General features: G+C 50.6%; 1 protein-coding gene across 4 annotated transcripts; it reads right to left on the bottom strand.

The window, feature by feature from the left end:
- Positions 1–1,680: 1,680 nt before the first annotated feature.
- Positions 1,681–9,813, bottom strand: LOC122708950 (collectin-43-like). Of its 4 annotated transcripts, none has more exons than XM_043925816.1 (6): positions 9,659–9,813; positions 8,163–8,364; positions 5,421–5,528; positions 4,537–4,644; positions 4,265–4,348; positions 1,681–2,136 (listed from the first exon to the last, which is right to left on the bottom strand). In XM_043925816.1, exons 2-6 carry the CDS (start codon positions 8,359–8,361, stop codon positions 1,751–1,753), a joined length of 885 nt encoding a protein of 294 aa, XP_043781751.1. In that variant the 5' UTR covers positions 8,362–8,364; positions 9,659–9,813; the 3' UTR covers positions 1,681–1,750. The 4 variants fall into 4 exon arrangements, with proteins under 4 accessions (XP_043781751.1, XP_043781752.1, XP_043781753.1 ...); XM_043925817.1 differs by having other exon boundaries at positions 9,529–9,692; XM_043925818.1 differs by having other exon boundaries at positions 9,614–9,682.
- Positions 9,814–10,863: the final 1,050 nt, after the last annotated feature.

Raw genomic sequence — 10,863 nt, 5'->3', positions numbered from 1 at the left:
TCCCTGCCCAGGGATGGAACCTGGGTACCCTGGATGAAACCCCAGGAATCCTAGTCAACACACCACCAGGAACTAAAGGCTAGAAGCAAAGTGACTCTGGCTCTTTCCCCTATTTGAAAGCAAGAATGTTTCAAGGAGGCAAAAAGGATAAATAGGTACAAAGTTTATTATTAGAGACACAGCACACTGTATGGCAGAGCACACAGAGAAACAGGTTGTTTATTTAAGACAGAAGCAAAGCAGAAATATGTCCCCAGAGAGAAAGGGTATGGGCATCCTCTCTAATGAGGAGGAGTGCAGTAAGTCAGAGCTAAGCAGAGACACACACCCATGGTGGAGTGAGGATGTCCTGAATGAGGGGGAGGGCAGTAAAAAGTGACATAAATGACTTATGTAAGACAGTCCTTCAGGGACTTTGTTTACCTTTTTTTACCTTAAATCTTGTTAATTTCTTACAGCTGATTGGGCCATGGAGCCTCCCCCAGGTGCCTGTGAAACTGTTTTCTATGATACATCCCATGTCAGGGTCTTATTAGTGCATGTCCACACTTATTATGGGTTCGGGCCCCTCCCTTTTGACCCCCAAAAAGCTATCCTGAGCATGTGTAGACAGGGAAGACTTTGTTGAACTCAGGAGTGGGCACCATATTGCTTTGCTTTAGCAAAGCTCAGCTTTTGCCACTAGCTTTGTCCTTGGAGTGTCTAGGTGAGAATAAAACTTGAATTTTACTCGAATTGACAAACACCAGTTGTCCAGCCCAGAGGCTCACTAACTCCGAGTTTACTACCTATGCAAGTTCCCTTCATCTCTGTGTCTTGATTTCCATTTCTCTAAAATGAGAAGCATTTGAATAACTATCTCTGAGGCAGAGTGGAGATGAACATCCCTTGTACTTCAAGAAAGGAAGAATTTGGGGGATGAATCTGAACATAGCTGGACACCCTCTCTGCCTGAAACTTCAGAAGGGATTAGGACTGTGAATTGTACATTCTCTGATGAGCCATCCACAGTCACATTGTCATGGGAAGAAAGAGATCCTGGGTGGTCAAGGTCAAGGGTGAGGAGATTCTACTGGGTGTAAGGCCACTCAATATGGCCAGAGAAGCTGGTGCTTCCCTCCACTGTGACCTCCAAGCCCCAGGGCTGTAGCATACCTTGGTTAGAGGAGTCTGGGGTTTGGAGAGAGGTCCAAACAGGGCTCTACCTGGGGGAGGCATCAATAGAAGGGATTTGAAACCATGGGAGAGAATGAGCCCATGTCTAGAGGGAGTGCAAGAAGAGAAGAGAGCCAGAGCTGAGGATCCTGCTCCCTCTCTGTGGAGTGTCAGGAGAGGAGGAGAGGTGAGAGAAAGAGACTGAAGGATAAGAGGATTGAAGGCAGGAGAGGAAAGGGAAGGAGGAGGCAGTGACCAGTGTGGTCATAGGTGACCGATGGTTGGTGGAGATGGAGGGCTAGATATCTATCTTGTTGAGGCAGAGGCGCTGAATTTTTCAACAGGGGAGGCTTGGAGACCTCTGTTTAGCCATTGCCCCTGGAAAAGCAGGCTGCCCTCCTCCTTTCTCTGTGACATGTCTTCCAAGTGTGAAGACAGTTTAGAACTTTATTCTGAGGAAGGAGTTCCATAAGTGGCCTGCCTTCTGGTCTCATCCTATGGCTCAGTGAGGAAGCCGTGAGCAGCAGAGGTTCACGTTTTTATTGAGATATTGGCAGCACACAACCCTGACATTTTCCCTTTCCTCCCCGGGGGTTCAGAACTCGCAGATCACGAGGCGCTGCTCACTGCATTCTATGTCATTCCAATTGCCATCAGAATAGATCTCAACACAGTTCTCTGGGCCTCCATCTTTGGCCTTATTGTTGGGCTCCCCACTGGCCCAGTTGGAATAGACCAGTGACTCCCCTGTGGGGTAGGTGAACCTGCCCTCCGTGGAGATGTCACTCATGCTCAGGTAAGCGTGCTTGTTCTTGGCTCTGACCAGCTGTGTCACAGCCTCGTTCTCAGCTGCAGAGCGTGGGGAGGCCAGCTGTCCCCTAGCCTCTCTGCAGACTTGCTGGGCATCTGAATATGATTTTTCAGCACCTGTTGTCTTGAAGATCTTCTCCTCGACAGCCAGGCCAGATGGGAAGAGCGCCGCTAGGGAAATGAGGAGAAATGAGGCTGGGCTTCAGGTTGGAGATGTGGCAGCATCTAGAACTTGTGATCCAACTGGAGTCCCCAGCTCCCACCAGGGTACCAGGGCACCAGGTAGAAAAAAGAAAGGTACATAGCTCCTGAGCACTCATCATGTAAGAGGTGAGGACACTGGAACTCAGGTGCTTATGCAAGAGGCCTAAAGTTGCCCAACTGTAAGATGTAGATGAGGATCAGACCTTGTTGGATGTGACACTAAAGCTCCTATGTGCACTTTCTGTTCCTCCCCGTGATGTTCACCAGAATCCGGGACTTTAATTACTGTGTAAACAGGAAGGACTGTGGCAGGGAAATGACACTTAGAGCCCGGGGCAGCTCCTGAGAGTGGGGAAAACTCCACGCAGGCAGCTCATTCGCTCCCGTGCATGATGACCGGGCGTGTGGAGCTGTCTGAGCACTTCTGTGCTGTGTGAAGGGGTGAGGAGAAAGGGAGGGCAGGGGTGCATCTGAGAGCAGCCAAGTGCTGACCTCTGCACTGGGGGCAGTCCATTGTTGGCTTCCGTATGCTTGCAGGTGATGCTACAGCCAGTCAGCCTCCCTCCACCACTGAGCAGGGCATGATGCCATCTGAGAGCGCTGCATGGGGGCAGGAGGGCAGGATGGGATAAACTTTGGAGAGGGCCCTGTCTGGGCCTCAGAAGGCCATGTGTTCAGCCCCACACTGACAATATCAGCCCAGGTGGCAAGGGAAAGTCACTTCCCTTTTCAGAGTCTAATTTCTTATTTCTAAGGTAGAGGTACACTATATAACAACACCCCCTATGTGGTGTTTAAGTATCTCTTTTGGTGCCATCCCATCCATACCACTCTGGCTTCCAGGATCATTCATGGAAATCCTCAGGGCTGCTAAGAGGGCTCACTGGATTGGTTCAAAAACCAGGCAGCATCCTGACCCACTGCCTTTTTCCTGAGTAGCTTCAATAAGCAGTTGGAGACCAGATTTTCCACATAGTCAGGGTGGCACCCAGAGAGCCCTGGACGAGGTCAGTGCGAGCTCGCGTGCCATGATTGGTTTACATCCCATTCATCTGGGTGATGGGTGTGCATCGGTGTGCATGTGTGTTCATGTATGTAGATGGTGTGGACTGAGTGGTCTTTAGGAACACATGTGTGGCCAGCACATATGCCGAAGTTCTGCTTTGTTTGTATCAGTCTGCATATGAGGGAGTAAATAGGTGTGCAGATATGCTTGTGCAAGGAGGAAGACATGAACTGCTGGAAATGCTCATCCCTCTACTTCAATACTTAGTTGGCTTGAGTCCATAGGAGCCAACCCTATGTCTCACCAGATCAGACCTTTTTACACCCGGCACCTTCAGAAAACTCTTTTTTCAATCACTGAGGTTTCATGAATAATGTGGATTCAAAGCTGACTTCGGAGAAAGCAGAGAAGGGGAAGGTGCAGTTGGTGGAGAGTCCCAAAGGCACAGGGAACTCAGGTGTGTGCTCCAGGAGACCTCGGCCTGTTTAGGATCCAGGCTTAGGGAATAATCTCTGCTTTAAATACCTAAGCAGATGCAGGGAGAGTGCAGCACTGGCCAGATCCTGGAGGCAGACTGCCCCTGCCAGACTCAGAACATTTTTAGGGTGAGATACTTGGTGGCCACACACCAAGGTCAGGTCCCTAGAGCCTTGAACGCCACAAGCAGCATCCCATCCCTGCCTTCAGGACCAGTCCTGGATTCTCTGCTGCCCTGGGCTGTGCGGCTGCTTCTCTGTGCACTTGTACACCTGGCCCCACAGAGGGAAGAAATGCATCCCGCGTTGGGTGACCCCTTGTCTGTCATAGGAACCCGCCCAGGGTAGGCTGTGGTGAACGTCTGCTGAGCTGGTGACATGGACCGCATCCTCCTCCTTGTCCCGTGTGTCTACTTGAGCCCCTGGAGCACGTGGGGCACGGCTCTGTCCCGGCCCTGTCCTTAGCCCCGCTCCTGCCCCAGGTCTAGGTCCAGTCCCAATCATGGTCCCAGAAAGTCCAATTTAGACCCAGCCCAGCAAAGTCCAAGCCAAGCCCAGACTCAGTCTGAGGTCCACCATCGGTGCCAGCTCAGGGTCAGGTCCAGGAGCTCACCTTTCCTATACTGGGAGACAGTATTCCGGAGGCGTTGTACTTCTCCCTCTAAGTTTGTCATCCGCTGCCTCAGAGTATTAACTTCTGCAGGAGAGAGAGGCCAAGTGAAGACAGATCCAGCACTGCCTGGGGTCACTCAGAGCCCAGGCCTCAGGGAAGAGTGACGCATCTTGGGGGAGGGATAAGGACGTGGGATGCGTGAGAGGAGGTGCTGGACTGAAGAGGGCCTACTGGCCCCTCCACACCCACTAGAGCCCCCAGAGCTTTCTTACCTGAAAATGCACTCTCCCCCTTTGCTCCTTTTTCTCCAGGATCACCTCTGTCCCCTTTTAGTCCTGGGGGGCCCATGGCACCTGAAGGTCCCTGTGGACCAACAGGCCCTGGGATCAGAAAATAGTTGTGTGAGTTCTGGGCACACTTCCAGCACTTTTCACCTCCCCCAGTACATGGACTGTCATATCCCCAGCAGTATGCCCTCCCCCTGTACAAATGTCCATCTGTGCCTGCAACCACTCCTTGCATTCTCTCTGTACATTGACTGTCCCAAAACCCAACAACCAGCCTTCCCTGGATACAAACATACCCTGCTGCTCAAACCATCCTCTCCCTGGAGACGGACAGTTCCTAGAACCCAACACTGGCTCTCATCCTGGAATGCCAGTTCTGACCTGGTGGCTGGTGGGGGTGGGCAAGGGGAATATGAGCCCAGCCCCGAGTTCATTGCTCACTTGCCACCCGAGCACCTCCAGGGGCTCCAGGCTCACTGGGGACACCTCTCTCTCCTTTGAGCCCTGCGGGGCCTGGGGAGCCTGCATGCCTGGGGCACCCAGTCCTCCTGCAGAGGGAACACACTGGAGAAACATAGCTGAGAGTGTGCTCAGCAGGTCCCACTTCCTAGCAGTGCAGCTTGTCACCCACAGCTCCAGGTGAGAGAGCGACCTGGGAGACTGCTCCTGACAACTTGGTCTCCTCTGGGAACGGCATTGGGGAAATTCAGTCAGTGTGGGAATGTGGGTGGAGAGGCCCAGGCCAGGCCTACCAGGCGCAGAGATTCCAGGCTTTTCCAGGCACTGTGCACATACCTTGGTCCCCACCAGGGCTGCCCATGTCACCCTTCCCTTCTCCCTCCCTCTCCCACCAAATACCACCCTCCTACCTTTGGGCCCAGTCTCTCCTTTGGGGCCTGGTGTGCCTGGAGGTCCCATGCTCCCCTGCCTCCCTGAGGGGCCCTCTCTCCCAGCTGGACCAGGCATGCCTGGAGGCCCTGGGGAAAAGGACCAGCCCGGTTAGTGACACTGAATCTCCTTGGAAGTGGGAGTGCATAAAAGATGGGGCTAAAAGATCTTTAGCCTAAACATCTCCTAAAGATGTTGTCCCCCAAGAAGCTCCAGTCTCCCCTGAAAAAACCCCCATGCAAATTGAAGGCAGGAGGAGAAGGCGATGACAGAGAAGGGGGTGGTTTGATGGCATCACCACCTCAAGGGACATAAGTCTGAGCAAACTCCAGGAAATAAGGTAGAACAGGGTATCCTGGCATGCTGCAGTCCATGGGGTTACAAAGAGTCAGACAGAGACTGAATGACTCAGATACAAAACTGTACTTAAATGCCTTATCTCCTGGCCATTTACATTCATTTACTCCACAAGTATTCACTGAGCTTCTACTAGATACAAGGTGCTGTCCTCCCTCATGGAGCTTAAACTCAACTATGTAGAAATACATAACCAAAAGGAAAATGTTTAACATATCAGATCAGAATAAGTGCTACAGAGGTAAATTGAAGCCTAGAGAATTGGCGGGGGTGTCTTCTAAATATGATGGCCAGAGAGGGACTCTTGTGTAAAGCTGTGACGGGGGTGAGGAGTGAGCCATGGGGATGTGTATGCACAGAGCAAGGACAGGGCCCTGGGGAGGTGGGGGGATGTGTGTGCTCAGGGACCAACAAGGAGCCAGTGTGGTCAGTGCCCAGGGAGTGTGGGAGGAGGGGAAGGAAATGAGCTCAGAGACATCAGCAGAGCTGAGTGGTGGGGATGTGTGGGGTGTGAGGTTTCACTCCCAGGGGAGAATTGTCCCCCTGGACGGACTCTCTCACTGACTCCTTCTGGGCAGGAATCTCAGAGGCACTGAGTAAGGAAGGAATTATCCCTGGAAATACAGCTCCCCAGGCAGGGTCCAGGTGTTATTGGCCCTGCATGACACGTCTGGTGCATCCCCAAGTGACCCAGCCCCACCCTCTACCTCTCTCAAGGATGTCTCCTCTCAGGCCCATCTTGTCCTTCACATCAGGTTCTTGGGAACATGTGTGTCAGAATCTGTGGGGGAGGTTGTCCCCAGTGCAGACTCTGGCCCCACCCAGCCCTACTGGTCAATATCTGAGGATGCTTAGATCTCCACGAAATTCCCAAACCCATCACAGTTGAACGACAGCAGTGCCTGGATCTGGGGAGCCAGTGTGGAGCCTGGTCTTGGCCTGACTGTGCACTGTTCTCTCTCCAAGCACTGACTCGAGGCCAGGCTTGGAAAACACAAGAAATGATGGTGTGGGGAACATCCAGGCAGCTGAGGGGCCACTGTAGGAAAAGTCCCCACCCCTCCCCTGCCCTGGGATTCAATTCAGGGCCCCTCGGGGAGCTAGAGAATGCTCATACCTTGAATTCCACTCCACTATTGAGTTCACTTCTAGGCAGCCTTATTAAGGCCCAGTTCATTCATGCTGGAAGCTACTTTCTGTATGTAAAGGACAGACAGATACTTACAAAGACTGGTGTGTGTAGGAACCAGCAACAAGGATCCTACAAATGTTGCTCATTTCCTTCTTCCCCAACCAAGATACAAACTAGAGAAAGTTAAAAAGACCTCAGTTGACCCCTCCACAGCCCTGGTTCAGTGCCATGGCGGTGCCCTCGTCCTTGTTGCTGGTTCACTGAATTCTCACTTCTCGCCAGTAACACAGATCTTCTCCTGTGGCGCAGTGTTTCTCAGACACTTCCCTTAATAAGCAGTATCTTGGGAAACCTCAGGAGAATCCACCTGATTGCTGATTATAGCAAGAGGATGCAACATTAGCCTAAAGTCTCACCCAAAAAAAAAAAAAAGAAAATGCAGGGGGAAGGCTTGGCTCAACTATTTGTCACTGTGTGGTCATGTTATTCCCATCCACAGATGAGCAAATTGAGACTCAGAAACACTGAGTGACTTTTCCCTAGGGGACTCTGTTGTTGAAACAGAGCTAGTAGACAAGCACAGATGTGTCTGAAAAAGAAACTCATGTCCTTTTTGCCTTCCAGGTTGGGTTTTACCTAGCATCTTTGTGTCACAATTGTCTTCCCTATCAAATGAGATTAATGTATCACTTGTTAGACTTTTGGTGAGATTAAATAAACTACTCAAGGGAACTCCTAAGCACAGGGCTGGACAAAGAAATATAAGCTTCCTTTCTTTCCCTCTGTAATATATTTAGGGAAAATCCTTTTATTCAGGCTTGAGTATGGGGCTACAGTGTCTCATCCTTTCCCACCCATCATGGAGTAGAACCTAATTAAATATTAAAAATCTTTAACACCCTGGAGAGGAACCATTTAATCCAAATGGACAGTAATTAAATTCTAGAGCAGATGACTCCAAATACCAGTCATTTACTCACTCTTTGCACGTTCTTGGGTTGGTTGGAGTCAGAAGATTCTAGGGGAGGAATCAGGACAGCTGATGATGAAGTTGGAGGCTCAGGGCAGCCAGTAAAGCTGTGTTTTAGGTGGGCTCAAAATCTGGGTGAAACCCGCCCACTTAGGAAGAAGATTATCTATAAGGCTTCCGGAGCAGAAGACTCAGTTTCCGGCTTGGTTACAAGCCCAGTGTCCACCCCTTCCCACAAGAACAGGCCCATGGTCCCAGTTCTACCTGGATCCCCCTTCTCCCCCCGGGGGCCTTCTTTTCCATCTTGTCCATCACGACCACGAAGGCTATCCGCTGGTGGGGCACACACAACCACGGTGCAGGGATCGGTGAGTGTTTTCTCAGAATAGATATCCATTTCTTCACCCAGGGAACTCTGGGATTGTGGAAGCAGGAGCAACATGGAGAGAGGAAGAAGAAGCATGTCCTAGGCAGAGGAACAGAAAGAGGGGGTGCTCTTCATCCAAGGATGAGGACTAGGGCTGGCCTAGCTCCTTGAGATCAGGAGAAGCCCTTCCCTTCCTTCTCCTCTCCCATCCTCTGGAGACAAGAGCAGCAGGGACCCAAAAGCAGTTTAGGGAAAGGTGGGATAAAGTCTGGTAAGGGAGGACATGAGCAGATCAGCTGGTCTGCCAGCAGCATGAATCTACTCTCAGATGCTCTGTGTCATCCCTTTTGGGGCTTGTCATCCTTGCCAGTGGTACTGTGACCAGGATGTAGAATTTCTCACTGAGGCCATCTGTCACATCAGGAGGGACTCACTGAGGGCCCTCAGGTGGGACCTGTCCCCTTCTGGACTTGCTTATCATTTTCTGTATCAGTAAGTTGGTTGGCTTAGCTGTGACAAGGCAGACTTGTTTCCTTTCACTTGCTGTTCTGGACAGCGTAGTATTGGAGGTCTGCAGTGCTGTCTGAAAAAAAGCCAGAGTCCTAAACTGGGTGAGGTCTGTCCTGACCACAGGATGGGAGCATGACTGTGTGTTTACCGGGGTTTGTCATTCCTGAGCTCCACAAGGAAAGTCCCTGGCATACCTAGAGTCTGTCCAGACTTCCAAGAGGAGTTGGGCCAGCAGCCTCATGGAGGAAGGGACATGTGAGATGCACAGTTAGGGGAAGGCTGGTTTCAGAGGAGGAAAGGCAGATGTCCAATAGAGCTTCCAGTTACCATCAGAAAGGGACTCAGGAGCTACGTGAGATCTGGGGTGGGTACAGGACATGGGTCAGTCCCACTGTTGGGCTTCTTTCTTCTCTCAGGCAGAAACTATAATTCTTTCACCGTGGAAAGGGCTCATGGGCATTGGAAAGACTCGAAAGCAAGCCTGAGTGACCTGTGCAAACAAAGGACAGAGGGTCGCTAGCAGGCTGAGGTAGTGGGAGGGAAGGGGCTTTCTGGCCAGAGAAGTGCCTCCTTCCAAGAGAAAGATGAATTGCATTTTCCACGGGAACTTCCAGACAATGGCATCAGAGATCTGGTTGGATGTCACATCCAACTCTCCCCTTCTCCCAGCCCAGGAAACACATGTCCCACCAAACAAAAGGAACACAGTGTAGAGCATCCGTTATTACCTTGTGCCCCACCTCCAACACTCACCCTCCTAGACTGGAGCAGCTACACAGACCCTGCCTTCCTCAGCACCAGTAGGATAAAACTCCCATTCAGGCAGGAAGATACTCACTGGACACAGGAAAGCAAATTGAGAGGCAAGGACAGAGACACTCACTGTTGCTTCCTCTAGGGCTTCAGAACTTCCAGGCAAGTTGAAGTTCCTCAGCCACTAGTGACTATTTATACCTGCCCTGTAACCTTAGGTTCCAGTGCCAGTTTCCAGAGAAAAGAAGGGCAAACTTTGGCTTGTTGACTCAGTCAATTTCGCCCCCACCTGGGTTCTGGACATTTGCCACTGATGTTCATGGCTCTAAACACACATTAGAATTCAAAGAGCACCCTCAGCCCACGATCTCTTCGGTATCTCACTGCAACCCTGAGAGTTTAGTGGTAGTGTCACTGTCTGTGTTTCACGGATGTCCAGGAATCCAAGGTCCAGAGAAGACAAGCAAATTGCACAATAACCTTGCAAAAGCAGCCTGCCTCTGCAGAGTCCAAGAAGCAGCACCTGCTGTGCCCATTTCTCTTCCTTCTCATCTCAACATTGCTGCTCAGGCACTAGGAAAGAGCTGGGGGCTGCCTGGCAGATCTGAGCAGGAATGGGGCTGGTAGAGGGGCTGCTGAGGTAACAGCCTGTGGGGGGCAGTGTCTGGGGGAGCTGCCACCCAGCAGGGGTCACTCTTTTGCTTTCTGCTGTATCTAGGACAGCCCTCCACTTGCCTTTTATAGGATTGTGTTGGTCCTTTAATGGACCAGAACCTGGTGGTCTGGAGTCGAGGATAAGAAAGTAAGAGAGAGAGAGAGAAAGAAAGGAAGAAAGAAAGAAAGAGGGAGGGAGGGAGGGAAGGAAGGAAGGAAAGAAAGAAAGAAAGAATGAAGGAAAGAAAGACACGAGGACCCAAGCTCTGATGGAGCAAAGGTGTTTTAATCAACATGGTGTGGGCATATATACTGTCTTACAAGGTAGTTATTCACAGCAAAGATAAAGATTAAAATTCCAGACTTAAAAAACACAAAGTGATCCCTATTAAAGAGAAAAGAGGGTACTTACCACCATAATGAGAAACTAACAAAGGAAATGCCTGGATTCCTCAGCCCCAGGGAAGACGTGCCTCTCCTCTTAATTCCTGAATATTCAGGAATTAATAAGGACCGAAGGATTCCTGACAGATACAAAACAGCACACAGGATGCCTCCTGTTAAATGCTTCCTGACAATTCCCCCTATTTTATCATATTGTAAAAAAAAAAAAAAAAAAAAAAAAGTCCTGACCAAAAGAGTTTGGTTAGTATTAACCACCTTATAGAAAGGCGATGATAA

The sequence above is a fragment of the Cervus elaphus genome, chromosome 15 (assembly GCF_910594005.1).
Source record: "Cervus elaphus chromosome 15, mCerEla1.1, whole genome shotgun sequence".
NCBI classification, from domain to species: domain Eukaryota; kingdom Metazoa; phylum Chordata; class Mammalia; order Artiodactyla; family Cervidae; genus Cervus; species Cervus elaphus.
This window is presented reverse-complemented; position numbering and strand designations above follow the sequence as displayed.

Excerpts from the sequence above, each read along its gene's own strand:
- LOC122708950 (XM_043925816.1), bottom strand. The coding sequence starts at position 8,361 with ATGCTTCTTCTTCCTCTCTCCATGTTGCTCCTGCTTCCACAATCCCAG. Across the intron at positions 5,529-8,162 it reads GGGGGAGAAGGGGGATCCAG|GGCCTCCAGGCATGCCTGGT; the intron begins GTAGAACTGGGA and ends CCTTTTCCCCAG. Across the intron at positions 2,137-4,264 it reads TGTCTCCCAGTATAGGAAAG|CGGCGCTCTTCCCATCTGGC; the intron begins GTGAGCTCCTGG and ends TCATTTCCCTAG.